An 18,251-nucleotide genomic window follows, 5' to 3' on the forward strand; every position below is an offset into this window, starting at 1 on the left:
CCGTCCTAACCATTATCTTAGCACAGACCATTCTGGTCACATTATTCTCTCCAATTTTTTCCTTATGCTCAAATCACAACCCATTTATTGGCTTTTCCCCTCTGCCTGTTCTATAAAACATAGTTACTCTTCCCACTCTCACTGAACCACAACTGCTTCCACACAAGCTACACTATTGTACTTTTCTTTCTGAACATCAAAAAGATACAGCATTCTTTAGGAGCAGATCTCCTGTGCTGGAATTCTGCATGAACCAGGGAAACAAAAGGATTTCCTCAGAGCCACAGTAAGCATTGAAATAAATTGTAAAACTACTCCACCTAGTGGACTCCCAGTCTGCTGGGAAATTATAGAAAATGTTCCACTGTTTCTATAATAAAAGCAAGGTTTTGGAAACAAACCTCTACCACTCATTTTCCCTAAAGCCAAATCATACAGCATTGGTACTGCATAGGACAGGAATTAAGAAAGAATCACTTTTTTTGGTGGCTTTTTTGGGGAGGTAGGGGAAAGGTTATTAGTGGAAAGCCTTAAAAGTTACTAAATTAAATACACTTGGTACCTCTGAGTCTGACTAACCTGAAAAATACAGAGATGTAGAAGTAAAGACAAAGATGTACTTTTGTCAAAGATAAGGAAGCCATATGCCAAGCAAACCTTCAGTTTTCTTTAAGCTTTAAAATTCTTACTCTGTGAAATCTTTCACAAGCTTTTCCTAACAGAGCAACTACATAAAGACCTTATTTTTCCTGCATGTCAAAGAATATAGTGGAAATACATCAGAAAGAATGTAGCTCTCACACAAAGATTAAATTCATGAAATAAGGACTATTCTGCCACACCAATGTGGAACTTACTCTTTTTAGGAGTTCAAGTAATATTTTTTAAAAATTGAGAATGACAGGAATGTAGAAAGTAAGTATATTTTCATAACAGGTTTTTTTTGTTTGTTGTTTTTTTATTGAGACAGTCTCACTCTGTTGCCCAGGCTGTAGTACAGTGGTGCGATCTTGGCTCACTGCAACCTCCGCCTCCCGGGTTCAAGCAATTCTCCTGCCTCAGCCTCCCAAGTAGCTGGGATTACAGGTGCGTGCCATGATGCCCAGCTAATTTTTGTATTTTTAGTAGAGATAGGGTTTCGCCATGTTGGCCAGGCTGGTCTCGAACTCCTGACCCCAAGTGATCTGCCTGCCTTGGCCTCCCAAAGTGCTGGGATTACAGGTGTAAGCCACCGCGCCCGGCCCGTAATAGGTTTTTAAAAAATTGCTAGTGGGGATAGTATTTGTGCATTTTTGAGAAATCTATCAAACATACCAAAAGAAGAGCAGTATTTCCCATATCCTCTAATAAAATATACATACAGAAAAAATATATATGAACTCTTCAGAATATATTAAAGAGCAAGAACCTGAGAAACAAACTATGGAAGAACCTCAGATGAACTCAGCCAGTGCCCAAAGAATTTTCAGAGTACTTACTAAACAAAGCAACATCACAGGTACAAATAAACTTCATCCAAAATTGCCATCTTCACCCCATTTCCTCATTCTCTTTAAACACCTCTAAATTTCACAAACCTATAACCTCACTTGTTCCCTCAACAGATTTTGCCCATTCCTCTTCCAAGGCACTTCTGCCTGCTGTCATAGCATACCTCTGGAAACCAGAGCTAGACTCTATCCCCTCAGCCCCCACCTGTCCTACATAAAAAGAGTCACCAGCAAGCCTATTAAACGCTTGCTCAAGTCAATCCTTTATTCAGAAGGACAGAGCTGCTTCCAAAATTCACTTATAGTTTTGAAATTCCACTGTGCCACCAAGAACTAAAGCAAACACTGCTAATTGCCTATTCTCCCCCATTCCTTAACAATTTTGTTTCGGGCATCCCATCAACTCCACTGCCACTGAAGGTGGTCAAGCAGCCCACTTCTAGCCAATGAGATCCATATAAATTATCTCCTGGTTGGAACTAAAAACAAAGCTACTGTTTTCCCAATGAAAAGGGGGGAAACTAGGCTACATGTACCTTTTGTCTTTTTCTCTTCTTTCTGCCTATTCTGTGGCCTAATATTTGCATATGCAAGAACATTCTGGTGACAGGCAAGCAGAGAGCCGCCTACTCCGGTGCAACAAGAGACAGCCTACGTCCATGGTACTGTCATGCAGCAACAGTAGCCCTGGATTTTTTTTTTTTTAACCTTGGGAAAATGACACCTCTTTGCACTAAGCCATGGTAGTAAGGTTGCCATTCCATTTCCTAGAACATGACTAGCTGATGCAAGCACCGCTGCACCCTACCATCTCCTTTTATCTGAATACTTTCCATGCTCAAATAGGCATATCTGGATTTAAAACTATCCTCCTAAACAGTTTGGCAGTTGCTCATAAAGTTAAACATATGCTTATCACATGACCAACCAATCCCACTCCTAGATATTTATCCAAGCCAAATAAAACCCTATATTCAAAACAAAAATCTATATATGAATGTTTATGAAGACTTTATATAAAGGCTAAATACTGGAAACAACACTCAACTGAGAATGGATAAACAAACTGAGATACAGCCATACAATGGAAAAGAGTAATACTCAGCAATAAAAAACAAACAACTGCTACATGCAACCACATGGATAACTCTCAAATGCAGACTAAAAATGAGTGAGTCAGACTAAAAAGGCCACATACTGTATGATTCCATTTATGTGATGTTGCTGCAAAAGTATGAATATAAGAACAAAAAATAAATCAGTGGTTGCCAGTAGGTGGAGGGGAGGCTGCCATCAGGGCATAAGGCAATTTTTCCAGGTGAAGAAACACTGTTCTATATCTTGATTCTGGTGGTATTTATATGACAGTATATATTTGTCAGAACTATCCACTAAAAAGGGTGAATTTCACTATATGTACAATATACATTAAGATAAATTGGGGGAGGGAGGCACATCACCTCTTATAGGAAGTCCTGAAAAACAAATTGACGGCCCTCCCCTCCAAAAACTCAAATATCCCTTGACCAGTCAGGATTGTCCCTACATAGCTAAAATTAATGCTTCAGTTACTTGTGGTCTTATGGTCACCTCATGTATATTTATTCATTTCACACTACAGTGAGAACCCTAAAGGCAAGAAGTTACTCGTGTCTGTTTTTGGTGAACTCAGCCATATATAGCAAAATCTTTGTCCTTTCAAATACTGAATGTTTACCTCTAATTTTCAAACTAAACTATTGTCAAGAAGTTATTCAAAGATAAGCAAAATGTCTGTTAACATATATTGAAAGGTTGCTGAGATTTCTTGCTAGCAGTAGAAAATCAAACTAGTCTTCTACCAGGAACTTTAATACATGCTGCCTAAGCTAGTTTTCATCTTCAAATATTAATATTCCTAAAGTTTCTCTAGCCAGTGGAAATTTTTTCCTTTAATCGTTTGTTCACAAAACCACAAGGGGGCATAGTTCACAATCGTGTAGGGAAAAGCCATTAATACTTTAAAATACGGATGAATTTGGTTTGTCCCGGTGATGGTCTACCCTATGTAGTAAGAATTTAATGTTCAAAACCACAGCAGTTTAAGTACTATTAGTTACACTATAATTTCCAAGCATAATTATTAATCATATCAAAACATTTCTGCCCAATTTCTCTAAAAACAACAAAGATACAGCTCAAACATGACTTATAAATACAAGTCTCAGTAAGATTTCTCCAACCACTTACTTGTGTGTACCAAAACAGAATTATACCCATAAGAAAAATATCTTCAAGCGCCATTTACACACACTAACATTTACAAGCATTCCCTATAACTATGGCACTATGGGATAGAAGCAGCCAGGTAAAAGTTGGTTCTTACATTTCAGAGCTCACACTTAATTCAAGAATAAAAGACACATATGCAAAGAAGTTCACCAACAGGGTCATAATAAAAGATATCTGTGCTAAAGAGGCAGAAAGGAGATACCATATTCAAAGAAGGGCAAGACATTTCTCTAGACAGATGAGAAAAAATATCCGCAAAAGTGGATGGATTTCAGATGAGCTAAGAGCAATGAGCAGAACTTTAAAGATGGAGAAGGTAAGATCTTCTAGAAGCAGCACCATGAACAAAACTAAAAGGGCGAAAGTTCACAAACCCTGTATGAGATATGATAAATAACAAGTTTGACTGAGACAAAAAAACCCCTATAAGCAAATAATGTGGAAATAATCAGAAAAGACAAGTTAAGCCCACATTATAGGATTCTGGTTGCCAGTTCTATGGAGTTGTATTCTCATGGGCATTTTAGCTGCTTAAAAACAAAATCAGTTTAACAAACTTTTAAATTTTACACTGCACAGTCATCTACATAACTAAGAAACATATGCATATTGAACATCTAATTTTGCACCACAAAACAACAAATACAAAGAAAATACCCTAAACTTCTCTTTGGTCAAGTCAACTCCTTAAGTCAGAAAGCACTGCCCAAGTGTTCACTTGCAGACTACATTTCAATTGTGTGGTTTTCTTGAACAGGATGTAGCAACTGAGCCAGAGCTGGGATTTTGCCAGATGAGTGCAATGGAGGATAACGGAAGAAGGAAGCTGAGATATCGACAAGAGCAGCTGAAGTGAACTAGGCTGGGTAAGGAAGTGAAGGAAGAAGGAAGATGAAAGAAAAACAAGGTAAAGAGGATGGGAAGCCTCAACTATTCCAAGCCCTGGTAGAGGTGACAGTGAGCTGGACGGATGGAAAGAGGAGTATGTCCAACTTTAGAATCCAGGATGTGGCCATGAAAGTAAGTGGCTGAAACTGCATGAAGGGCACTGGAAATTTATTTTGTTTTGTTTTTTTGAGACAAGGTCTCGCTGTTACCCAAGCTGCAGCGCAGTGGCGTGATCATAGCCCACTGCAACCTCAAACTCCTGGGCTCAAGGGATCTTCCTGCCTCAGTCTCCTGAGCGGCTTGGACTACAGGTGCCCACCACTGCACCTGGCTAATTTTTTATTTTTGTAGATACAGGGTATCACTTGGTTGCTCAGGCTTGGCCGTTAGAAATCTGAAAGTGAAAAGGTACTGAATGAATTCAAAATATACACAATTCCACTGCAGCATCTAACATGCCAAGGGCAAGTGACAAAGGCAATCAATCCCTGAGGAGGGCGTGAGAATTGAAGGCAGATGGCACAGAGCTCAAAGGAGAAGGGCCAAGGAGTAATCATCTGGAATCCTCATCAAGGAGGCCCTGTGTATGTCACAACATCAGTCACTTTTTGTTTTTGTTTTATTTGACTTTTCCATCGCAATCTGCACTGCTAACCATATCTTCCTTCTCAAAATTTTCCCCTCCACTGGCTTCCAGAGGAAGTTTTCTTCTACCTCTGTGGTTCCCACTCAGCAGGCTTGTTGAATTTTATTCTCTATTAGACCTTCAGATGTTGGAAGGGCTCAAGGTTCAATATTAGGCTACTTTCTCTTTTCGCTCTACCCTGTCTCTGTGGGGAATCTCTTCCACATTCCCAGTTTCATGACTCAAAAAACTATCTCCAGTCTAGTCTGGTCCAAGTCCCAATGCCTGCTCAACATCTTCAAATAGATGCCTCAGGATCTCCTCAGACTCAACAATGTCCAACCCAATACCTCCAAACCCCATCCTCTTCCAGTGTTCCCCACCTCAGTAATAGGAACCACTTTTCATAGAGGTGCTCAGCCTAGAAACCTGGAAGTCTCCTAAAACCTCTCTCCTCTTCAACCTCACAATCATTTAATCCCCAAACACTGCCCATTTTCACCTCCCAAATGTTCTACATCTACCTAGTTCTCTCCATCCCCACAACTGCCATCTTTGTAAAGCTTCTATTTTCTCTTACCTATACTCACAGTTCCTTGAACATGCTAACCTCTGTCTGACCACTAATCCCTGCCTCCCCTTATCTTCTCCTAGTTGTTCTGAATTCAGCTACCCCTGCCTTTGTCATGAAACACCCTAATCTTCCAGACTAGATGAAGTCCCCTGCCTCTTATATGCTGAGCTAGGGAATAGCAGAGGATAGTGGGAGAGTGAAAGTGCTATAGACATCGTAGAAAAGAGTAAAGTTGGTTACCATTAATTTAATAGCAGTTCCACATTTCCCAGTTTAAGTGATTTAATTTATACAACCACAAGATAGAAGAACCAAAGCTGGCAAATCAGGAAGTCACTTCAGACCTTCCCTATACCCTTCAGTAAACTCAAAGCTTCAGAAATTTAACAGTTTAGTTAGATAACTTTTAAGTTGCTTTACAATCAATGCTGACTAGTAACCACTACCATTCCCCTCAAGAGAATTAAACATTTATAAAAGGGACTGACACCAATGAGTTGAACCAACCTCTAACTGATCAAAGTCCAGGCTAAGTAGTAGGGGGAAAAAACCTAGTGTCTTAGCAGTTAGGCCATTTCCATCTCATCCAGCAGGATACAATCTTCCATACCATCGTCATCAGCTCTTTATAATGCATATATCAGAAAGGAAGTGGAGTTAACTTCTTGTTTGATTACTGCTCTATGCAAAAAATGAAAGAAGAAGAAGGAAGGAGAAGGAGAAGAAAGGAGGAGGAGGAGGAGGAGGAGGAGGTGAAGCTGAAGGTGAGGAGGAGGAGGAAGAGGAGGAAGAGGAAGAAGAAAAAGAAGAGGAACAACAACAACAAGAGAAGCAGGAAGAAGAAACAACCAACAGATAGAAAAGAAACAAGCAGAACAAAACATTTTTTAAAAAGTCCAGCTACTTGGGGAGTGGTGTCATGAGGAGAAAACCTTGTATCTATAAAGAAGCTACCTACAGAAGCCAAGGAACTTCAGATACCGTGCTTCAAAATTCCTATGTCAAACTACTTCATGGTCTCAGTCCATTTTATGTTGCTATAACTGAATATATCATAAGATTGGATAATTTATAAAGAAAAGAAATTTATTTCTTACAGTTTTGGTGGCTGGGTGGGAACTCTCTGTAGAGGCCCAAGGCAGCAGAGGGGCAAGAGGGCTCACAGGAGACAGGCAAACTGATCTTTATAATTGACTCACTCTGATGATAACAAGCCCACTCCCTTGATAATTCACTACTCCTTTAATCCATTAATCCACCAATCCATGAATGAATTAATCCATTTATGAGAGTTCTGCCTTCATGACCCGATCACCTCCCAAAGGTTCCCACCTCTCAACACTGCCACACTGGGACCAAGTTTCCAACAAATGAACTTTTGGGGGACACATTTAAACCACAGCATGGTCCACACTCCTTCAACTTCTAAGTTTGACCTTGCAATTGGCTAAGGCTCCCTTATCACTGCCAAGGTTAAGTATTCCCACACTACACTATTTAAGTACTTCAGTCAACAAATATGTATTTCTCACATACTAAATTCTAGGCACTGTGCAAAGCACAGCAGAATCAAAGATGTATAAGACCAGGGCCAACTACAATGTAATGTGACAAATGTACCATGGTTGTATAAATAAGCTATGTAGTTGCAAAGGAGGTAGTAAACAATGCTTTAGGGTAGTGTGTTTCAGGGACTGGCAACCAGCCAATCCACACACACCAGAGTAGAAATCAACTACATCACTAGCATGATATTTAGTCCAGCTGGTATTTTTTCATTTTTTCTTATCAATAAAGGAAGTAATATACTGATTTACATTCTGGTACAAGCTCTTTTGTTATAGACTGGCACTCTGGTAGCACTGACATAGAAGAGGTGAAAAGTAAGGAGACAGTGGTAAGTCAGGCAACCTTTAAAACAGGCCTACAAGATAAGTAAGATTTTGCCAAAGAGATCAAAGGAAAAAGGCATTCTAATATACTCTACTACAGGTGGCCTAGATTCCTTCATTTGCTAGCCACAGATGCTCTTGAAATGCTGTATTATGTCCACCAAGTCCCCATTGACTGGTTGGACCCGACTTGTTTAAAAATTGAATTCCTCAGCTGGGTGTGGTGGCTCATGCCTGTAATCCCAGCACTTTGGGAGGCCAAGACAGGTAGATCACTTGAGGTCAGAAGTTTGAGACCAGCCTGGCCAACATGGCGAAGCCCCAGCTCCACTAAAAATACAAAAATTAGCCAGATGTGGGGGCCCACGCCTGTTATCCCAGCTACTTGGGAGGCTGAGGCAGGAGAATCACTTGAACCCAGGAGGTGGAGGTTGCAGTGAGCTGAGATTGCGCCACTGCACTCCAGCCTGAGTGACAGAGTGAGACTCTGACTCAAAAAAAAATTGAATTCCTCTAATTGTCCCTTCACCCTTATCCAACTCTTTCCTTTGTACACAGTATTAATACCTGATACACTTTTGCTGAATTGTATTTATTCTCAGTTAGTTCTGAATCTTCGTGCTTCTGCTGGTCTGCCTCAGAATTACCTCTAAAGCCTTAAAGGGCAGCATCTAACTTTTTCACAGAAGAGTACATCTGGCACATCACCACCCATGACAGTGGATTTAAACTGAACCTTAAACTAAGGTGAGCCAAGTACAAACGTAACCTGCTGCTCGTAAGAGTCTAAAGTATCTTTCTTGCCCTTTAAGGATAGTTCTTCTTGTTTTCATCCCAGGCTCTCTTCATTTTTTAATTCCAGGAAAAGAGCAGTTGACTTTAAAAGTGCAACTGATCATTACAGTAGTTCTGCATAGTCTTCTGCTTCAGGATGAAGTGTTCTAGTCTTTTCTGAGAAGGCAGTGTAACAGTGCCCTAGTGGAATTTTAAGTATATTACAGCTAGACATCAACTAAACTTTCTTCCTTAGTAAGTGTAAAACCACAAGTTACATGGTGATGCTCAAATTTCTTTAATTATAGGAATGAATTCCTGATCTTCTCATTGTTAGGAACAAGCACCTGTATCTCTTATCCTTAGCACCTGTATATCTTATTTAGAGGTAAGCCTGGGATGAAAACAAGAAGAACAATCCTTAAAGATCAAGAAAGATACTTCAAACTCTTTTGAGCAGCAGGTTACATTTGTACTTAGCTCACCTTAGTTTAAGGTTTCAGTTTAAATCCACACTGACATGGGTGGTGATGTGCCTGATGTACTGTTATGTGATAATACACTTCTGTATAATACACTTTTTGGTAAGAGTACCCACCCATTATTGCCTCAACCACTGAACATCTAACAGGTGACATGCAGTAGCCCCCCTCAAAGAGCAACATACAGTCCCATTATGACACATTTGCCACTTAAATTAAGAGTTCTTATCAGGTCTTCCTAAAACTACATTCAATAATAGTCTTATATAATATGCTTTATGGTCCTGTTCCCTAGTTCCAACATTCTAAGGGAATTCAATGAATTTAACTACATTAATAAGCCTTGTCACAGTAAAATAGTTATTTCACCAGTTCTGAACTCTACTCACTTCCTTCTTTCTTCCCTCCATCGTGCAATTTCCTCTGGAGTGTCTAACTTGATCTTCTTCATGCCAGGAGCATGCATCTAGGGGGAAAAAGCCTGCTGAACATCAGGAGGCAATATCATATGCTTTTGACTTATTTGGAGACTTTGTTTCTACAAGTAAACTTACGTTGGATACAATTTTAAAACTAAGTAAGCAGGTTATATCTATCTGTATTATAACTTTTCCTTTAAAGGAAGAAGAATCTATCATGTATTTAATTAGTGCTATTAATAGAGGGAAAAGGGGTAACATAATTTTGATTACAAAGTAGGTATGTCACCCATTCTCTCAAACGACATTAAACACCCAAATGAATGACTTAACAATCAAAACCTAGAGAGGCCACTAAAGATATGAGTAGACATGACAATCTGTAGCAGCATGGTGTAGTAAAGCAGTATACAATTTGGAGTCAAGAAACTGAGGTCCAAGAATCAATTCTCAGGCCTTGGGCAATTCATTTTTTAAAATATTTTAAATGGGGCCAATATAAACAACCATAGTTGTTTGTGAGGAAAAAGTTGAATAAATGATGTCAAAATCCTTACAAAGTACTCCATTAGTGTTACCTATTATTAGGTATATAAATGAACAGTTGTGAAGATAACAGATCAATAAAAACAGCATGTATTTAAAAATAAGATAAAAAACAGAACTTACATTTCTCCAATGGAACTGGACAATCTTCTCATGTGCAGTAAAAGAGCAATCTACTTCAGGGCACTATGAGTTTTTAAAAGAAAAAAAAAAACTATTTAATAAATGGTTTCCATGTTAAATTTACCCCACTATACATACACAGACATATTCTGGCTATATTTCATAGTTATCCAATCTATATAGTATTATCTCTGCATACAAAAATGACTCCAAAACAGGGCTGCCTTTAGGCAAAGGAATGACACTCTCAGAGTACATGGCACAATAATACATCTTATTTACTTCTCCATTTGAGCAAAGGCATACATCAATAAACCTGTGAAATGTTCTTAATTCCTAAAGTTGAGGGGCATTCCCAAAAACAGAAAAAGAACCTTTCAAAACCAAAGGCTTCCTTTTTAACCTTTTAAACATTTTGGTTAAAGTTTTCTAGATAGCACCTGACAAGGTGTGGACCAGCCTTTGAGGGTGATAGGCACGGCCACATTACGCAGTATGGTTTAATGGTCAAGGGCAGACTAAAAGGGGAAAGAACTCATCAAGATGCACAAGGTAACTAGAGGAGAGGCAGCCTCTTCCCAAGCAGTAGAGGTACACACATACAAAAAGCTGCCAGAGCTCCCTTCTTTGCTACCACCTTACCTCGTCCCCGAAGCAGTGGGATCCCCACTTTCAAACCCCAGGGTCACTGCCCCTATCTGTCAAGTTGTCAAACTGTATTTCTACGGAAACTATAAAGTTTAAAGGAAAAGAAGCTTGGCATTTCTACCAAATAGACAGAAGAAAGCCACTTTGCTACATCAGTTTCAGGACAACTAAGGAAACCTACTTTTGTATGTTCAGACATGTGTTTGTCATACTTTTCTTGATTTTTAAAACCACGATCACAGGTATCACAAAAAAAGTGAAAAACTGGTTCCTTTCTTTTCTGCAAACAAAAACAGAGAGGAATTAGGCTTTTGGTGAAAAATCTCTAATCAATAATAAAAACATAACTATCATTCTAGTAATACACACTTTGATGTTTCCAATAACCCTTTCACGTGGGAGAAGCTTGTGAGTATATTTCCAATGAAGAGATTATTCTATTTCTTTCTTTCATTTTGTTTTTAACAAATATATTAGTGAAACCCAGGCATAATTTTAAATTTTTTAATCCAAATAGTGCTAATATAAATTATGAGCAGATTGCAAATTGGTTATCTAATTAAGACTCAGTACAGAATATGTTGAAATGATTTGAAAATAAATAGAATAAAAACAGCAGCTCATCTTTTAGAAAAAAAATAACTACAGCTGACCCTTGAACAACACAGGTTTGAACTGCAAGGGTCCACTTATAAAAGTATTTTTTTCAATAAATATATTGGAAAATTTTTTTGGAGATTTGTGACAATTTGGAAAAACTCACAGATAAACCACATAGCCTTTGAAATATCAAAAAAAAAAAAAAAAACAGTTAAGTATGTCATGAAAGTATAAAATATATGTGGACACCATTCTATTTATATATTAACCGACTATTTACGTTATTGGTAAGACTTCCAGTCAACAGTAGGCCATTAGTAGTTAAGTTTTAGGAGTCAAAAGTTACACACAAACTTTTGACTGCACCCCTAACTATTGCGTAGTTCAAGTATCAACTATATGGCCAGGCATGGTGGCTCACGCCTGTAATCCCAGCACTTTGGGAGGCGGAGGTGGGCGGATCACTTGAGGTCAGGAGTTTGAGACTAGCCTGTCCAACACAGTAAAACCCCAACTCTACTAAAACTACAAAAATTATCCAGGTATGGTGGTGCGTGCCTGCAGTCCCAGCTACTCTGGGAGGCTGAGGCAGGAGAATTGCTTGAACCCAGGAGGCGGAGGTTGCAGTGAGCCAAGATCGTACCACTGCACTCCAGCCTGGGGGACAGAGTGAAACTCCATCTCAAAAAAAATAAGGTAAAATAAAAGTATCAAATATATATCTATTTTTAAAACCACAGAAAAGAAAAAAAAATTAGGTAAATATTATTTTTGAATCCCAATTTGCTATATTCATGTTTAACCATAAAATTCCTTTTTATAGCAAGGCTCCACTGTGTCACTACTGAAAGCAAAACACTGAAGACATGACAGAAATGCAAGATATGAAACAGTAACATAGGGACCAAGGGGTCAAATTCAAGAACATCTTTCAAATACCTTTTTTTTCTGTTTTCTACTGGGAGGTAAGCTGAAGTCTGTGAATTCTGCATCATACTTTCGTGGATAATAAGAATTTTTAACTAAAAAAAAAGAGATCCATAAATGTTTGCAACAATGTAATTATTTAAATTATAATTAAATTTTATCTACTACAGCACGTTACAAATATTTCAGTAAAAACACTAGTAAACCACCCTTCTAGGAAGAATAGTAGTTCAAACAAAATAACAAAGATTAAGATTAGTCTACCAAAGGACTATTTTTCAAACAAAGAAAGACTGGTGTGATTATATGTCCACAGAAATTTTAGGCGTCAAAGTGCAGAAATGGACAACCTAACCTGATGAAATTCCTTCGGTTATTTCAAATATTAGAAATGTAACCAGTAAAATCCCCAACACTGCTCTTTCAGCATCAATTTCGCACCAGGAAAACAGAACCTTGTGAAATATATCTCCTCTCAAATCCCACTTTACTTTTCCATTCTTATCACCATGCCCCAAGTCAGAAATTCTGATCTTCCACCATATTACTCCTATATTGTCTTCCAGTTCCTAAGACCCCTCTTCCAACAAACCTTGCATACTGACACCAAAAAAAAAAAAATTCTCCAATCCTGTCACAACCTGGCTCAAAAACTTGCATATGGGCCAGGCGTGGTGGCTCATGCCTATAATCCTAGCACTTTGGGAGGCTGAGGCAGGAGGACTGCTCAAGGCCAGGAGTTCAGGACCAGCCTGGGTTACCTCACATGACCCCATCTCTACAAAAAAATTTAAAAATTAGCTTGGCATGATGGCATGCACCTGTAGTCCTAGCTACTGTGGAGGCTGAGGTGGGAGGATCACTTGAGCTCAGGAGTTTGAGGCTGCAGTAAGCTATGACCATGCCACTACACTCCCGTCTGGGCAACAGCACAAGACCCTGTCTCTGTCTCTTTTTAAAAAATTATTCTTTTTATAGAGATGGGGTCTCACTATGTTGCCCAGGCTGATCTCACACTCCTGGGCTCAACCGATCTGCCTGCCTCGGCCTCCCAAAGTCCTGGGACTACAGGCGTGAGCCACCATGCCCAGCTGACCCTGTCTCTTATTTATTTATTCATTTATTTTTGGGGGGGAAGATGGAGTTTCACTCTTGTTGCCCAGCCTAGAGTGCAGTGGCACAATCTTGGCTCACTGCAACCTCTGCTTCCCAGGTTCAAGCGATTCTCCTGCCTCAGCCTCCCGAGTAGCTGGGATTACAGGCATGTGCCACCATGCTCAGGTAATTTTTGTATTTTTTAGTAGAGACAGGGTTTCACCATGTTGGCCAGGCTGGTCTCGAACTCCTGACCTCAAGTGATCCACCTGCCTCGGCCTCCCAAAGTGCTGGGATTACAGGCGTGAGCCGCCGCACCTGGCCCCCACCGTCTCAAAAAAAAAAAAAAGGTTCAGGGAGGGGCTGGCATGATGGCTCACGTCTATAATTCCAACACTTGGGGAAGCCAAGGTGGGCAGACCACTTGAGCCCAGGCGTTTGAGATCAGCCTGAGCAGCCTGGTGAAACTCTGTCTCTACAAAAAATACAAAAATTAGCCAAGCTTGGTGGTGTGTGGGCCTGTAGTCCCAGCTACTTGTGAGACTGAGATGGGAGAATCACTTGAGCCCAGCAGGTTGAGGCTGCAGTGAGCCATATATGTGCCACTGCACTCCAGCCTGGGCCACAGAACAAGACCCTGTCTCAAAAAGTAATAATAATAAAGGATGAGTTTGACCTTCTCCCACTGTCTCTCACCATGTGATGCCTTTCTTGATGTCACAATGCAGCAAAAAGGTCCTCAACAGCCCCTTGATCTTGGACTTCACCTCCGGAACTATGAGCCAAATAAATTTCTGTTCATTATATATTACCCAACAGGTCATACTCTGTTATGGCAGCACAACAGGGACTAAGACAGCTTCCTAGAGACCTTCCATGAGATTCTAATTTATTTTCTTACCCTACCCTTCCCCCATACCTTTCACATACTCTGCTTCAGTCACACCAGAACCCTGCAATCTCCAGAACTTGCCTTGTACTGACACCTCTTTCTCTACCTAGGAAATATCTCTTCCCAAATTCTATACATCTCCTAAGACACTTCTTCCAAACGCTTTTCCCAATTTCCTCTACATTCTGAAATCAGCTATTATATGCCTCTATCATTAGTCACACTGTATTTTGATTCATACTTATAACATATCTCATCTGACTTAGCCAAGTCTGTATTTCCAGCATCTGCCATACAATAAACACTAACTGTTTGGGCCAGGTGTGATGGTTCATTCCTGTATTCCCAGTGCTTTGGGAGGCCAAGGCAGGCAGATCACTTGAGGTCAGGAGCTCGAGACCAGCCTGGTCAACATGGTGAAACCCAGTCTCTACCAAAGATACAAAAAATTAGCCAGGTGTGGTAGTGCGTGCCTATAGTCCCAGCTACTCAGGAGGCTGAGGCAGAAGGATCCCTTGAACCCAGGAGGTGGAGGTTGCAGTGAGCCGAGATGGTGCCACTGCACTCCAGCCTGGGTGACAGAGAGAGACTCTATTTAAAAAAATAAATAAATTAAATAAAATAAAAATAAATAAAACACTAATTGTTTGGATTCAGTTTAATGCAGAACTGAATTTTATGCAAAGTTGGAGAATGGTTTTAAGTGAACAATCTTGTAGCTTGAAATATGATCTATATGTGTCAACACCCAAATTTATAGCTCCAGCCACAAATCTCCCCTGAAAGTACAGACTAATAGCTAAAAGCCTATTCAATATCTCTACCTGACACAAATATATTCCAACTTTAATTCCTGGACTTCCTTCCAAATCTGCTCCATCCACATTCTTACCCATCTCAATTAATAGCAACTCCATCCTTCCAATTGTTTGGCAAAAAAACTTTAAATTATCCTTCTCTCCTCTTTATCTTGCATCCCATATATCCTACCTTTCAGTAAATCATGCAGTCCCCACCTTTAAGGTATAAAAGCACACCTCATTTCACTGCACTTTGTTTTACACAGCTTTTTGCAAGCTAAGGGTCTGTGGCAACCCTACATCAAGCAGGTCTATCAGCACCATTTTTCCAACAACAATGTGCTGTCTCTGTGTCACATTTTGGTGATTCTCGAAATATTTCAAACTTTTTCATTTTTATTACATCTGTTATACTGATCTGTGATCAGTGATCTTTGATGCTACTACTGTAATTGTTTTGAGACACCATGAATCATGGCCATATAAGATGGTGAACTTTATAAATGCTGTGTATGTTCTAATTGCTCTACCAACCGGTGGTTCTCCTCTCCCTCTCCTCAGGCCTCCCTATCCTCTGAGACACAATATTCAAAAGTAGGCCAATTAATAACCCTATCATGGTCTCTAAGTGTTCAAGCAAAAGGAAGAGTCGCATGTCTCTCATTTTAAATCGAAAGCCAGAAATGATTAAGCTTAGTGAGGAAGACATGTTGAAAGCTGATACAAACCAAAAGCCAGGCCTCTTGTGCCAAACGGCTAGCCAAGTTGTGAATGCAACTACTGAGAAAGGGTCTCACTCTGTCAGCCAGGCTGGAATATAAAGGTGCAGTCATAGCTCATTGCAGCCTCAAACTCCTGGGCTCAAGGCATCCTCCTGCTCTGGCCTCCTGAAGTGCTGGGATTACAGCTGTGAGCCACCGTGTCTGGCTGAAAATTCTTGAAAGAAATTCACAGTGATTCATAGATAGTGATTCCTCCAATGGATCTGAGCAAAGTAGATTAAAAACCTTCTAGAAAGGAGGTTTTGATTCACTATTCAAGACACCATTAAGAACATTCATGATTTATGGAAGGAGGTCAAAAGATCAACATTAACAGGAGTTGAAAGAAGAAAATTCCAACCCTCATAGATGATTTTGAGGAGTTCAAGACTTCAGTGGAGGAAGTCACCTCAGATGTAGTAGAAACAGCAAGAGAACTAGAATTAGAAGTGGAGGGGCCAGGCGCAGTGGCTCACGCCTATAATCCCAACACTTTGGGAGGCTGAGGTGGGTGGATCACGAGATCAGGCAATCGAGACCATACTGGCTAACATGGTGAAACCCCATCTCTACTAAAAATACAAAAAAATCAGCCAGGCGTGGTGGTGGGCGCCTGTAGTCCCAGCTGCTAGGGAGGCTGAGGCAGGAGAATGGCATGAACCTGGGAGGCGGAGCTTGCAATCAGCCAAGATCGCGCCACTGCACTCCAGCCTGGGCAACAGAGCAAGACTCCATCTCGAAAAAAAAAAAAAAAAAGAAGTGGAGCCACAAGATGTGACTGATTTGCTGCAATCTCATGGTAAAACTTTAATGGATGAGGAGTGGCTTCTTATGGATGAGGAAAGAAAGTGCTTTTTTGAGAAGGAATCTACTCCTGGTGAAGATGCTGTGAACACTGTTGAAATGACAACAAAGGATTTATAATATTATATAAACTTAGTTGATAAAGTAGCCTCGACTTCCTGGGCTCAAGGAATCCTCCTGCCTCAGCCTCCCACGCATCTGGGACCACAGGCATGCCACCAGGCCTGGCTAATTTTTTTTTTTTTTGTAGCTGGGGGTCTCACTTTGTTGCCCAGGCAGGTCTCAAACTCCTGGGCTCAAGCAATCCTCTTGCCTCTGCCTCTCAAAGTGCTAAGATTAGGCTGGGTGCAGTGGATCATGCTTGTAATCCCAGCACTTTCGAAGGCCAAGGTGGACGGATCACTTGAGGTCAGGAGTTCGAGATCAGCCTGGCCAACATGGTGAAACCTTGTCTCGGGACAAGCTACTCGGGAGGCTGAGGCAGGACAATCACCTCAACCTGGGAGGTGGAGGTTGCAGTGAGCCAAGATCACACCATTGCACTCCAGCCTGAGCAACAGAGACTCTGTCTCAACAAATTAAAAAAATAAATAAATAAAGTGCCGAGATTATAGGTGTGAGCTACCCTGCTCAGCCTAAAGTATTTTTTAATCAAGGTATGTAAGTTGTTTTTTAAGACATAATGGTATTGCACACTTACTAGACTATGGTATAATGTAAAAATACCTTTTTTGCTCCATATGATCTGCAGGAAAACATAACTTTTACATGCACTGGAAAACCAAAAAAAAAAATTGTGTGACTTGCTTTACTGCAGTGGTCTGTAACTGAACCCATAAGAGCTCCAAGGTATCCCTAGATCTAGAATCCAACTACTTCTCACCATCCCTTGGGCTTCACCCTGGTCCAAGTCTCCAATATCTCTTGTTTAGAAAAGTAACTACAATAGCTTCCTAAGCAGTTTCCCTTTCAGTCAGTTCCCACCAACAGACACATTAATCCTCTTAAAACGTAAATCAGATCATGTCAATCTCCTGTACTACCCACCTCACAACAGTAAAAGTCAAAGTCCCACGATCTACAAAGACATACCAGGTCTTACCCTCTTCCTCCATCTTCTACAATTATATACTCCAGACTCAGTCCTCTGTAGCCACACTGGTTCCCATTCTGATGTACAGCTTCTAAGCCTCAAGACCTTTGCACTTGCAGTTCCTTCTGCCTGTACCCGTATTCTCCCAGTTGTATGCATGGCTGTGATCCCTCACCTCCCTGAAGTCTTCGCTTATATGTCACCTTCCTTATGACTAACAATGACATTTAAAACTGCACTACCTGGCCGGGCGTGGTGGCTCATGCCTGTAATCCCAACACTTTGGGAGGCTGAGGCGGGCGGATGCCTGAGCTCAGGAGTTTGAGACAGGCTTGGCCAACACGGGGCAACCCCCTCTCTACTAAAAATATAAATTAGCCGAGTGTGGTGGCGCGGGCCTGTAGTCCCAGCTACTCGGGAGTTTGAGGCATGAGAATTGCTTGAACTCAGGAGGCAGAGGTTGCAGTGAGCCTCTCTGCAGAGACTGCACAGGCTGGAGTGAAGTAGATCGCGCTACTCTTCACTCCAGCCTGGGCGACAGAGCGAC

General features: G+C 40.6%; 1 protein-coding gene across 4 annotated transcripts in view; it reads right to left on the reverse strand.

The window, feature by feature from the left end:
• Positions 1 to 18,251, reverse strand: part of NUFIP1 (nuclear FMR1 interacting protein 1) — a 53,658-nt gene that overhangs the window by 34,308 nt on the left and 1,099 nt on the right. The window contains exons 1-5 of one of the 4 annotated variants that reach the window (XM_054446373.2): positions 17,704 to 17,900; positions 12,272 to 12,354; positions 10,914 to 11,012; positions 10,085 to 10,147; positions 9,386 to 9,462 (exon numbers count right to left, since the gene is read on the reverse strand). In XM_054446373.2, coding sequence (XP_054302348.2) covers positions 9,386 to 9,462; positions 10,085 to 10,147; positions 10,914 to 11,012; positions 12,272 to 12,354; positions 17,704 to 17,863 — 482 coding nt within the window. In that variant the 5' untranslated portion in view covers positions 17,864 to 17,900. Of the gene's footprint in view, positions 1 to 9,385; positions 9,463 to 10,084; positions 10,148 to 10,913; positions 11,013 to 12,271; positions 12,355 to 14,050; positions 14,070 to 17,703; positions 17,901 to 18,251 lie in introns of those variants that run through there. The other 3 variants (XM_054446374.2, XM_063650823.1, XM_054446372.2) reach the window with 3 other exon arrangements.

Source organism: Pongo pygmaeus, chromosome 14, assembly GCF_028885625.2.
Source record: "Pongo pygmaeus isolate AG05252 chromosome 14, NHGRI_mPonPyg2-v2.0_pri, whole genome shotgun sequence".
In the NCBI taxonomy this organism is placed as follows: Eukaryota; Metazoa; Chordata; class Mammalia; order Primates; family Hominidae; genus Pongo; species Pongo pygmaeus.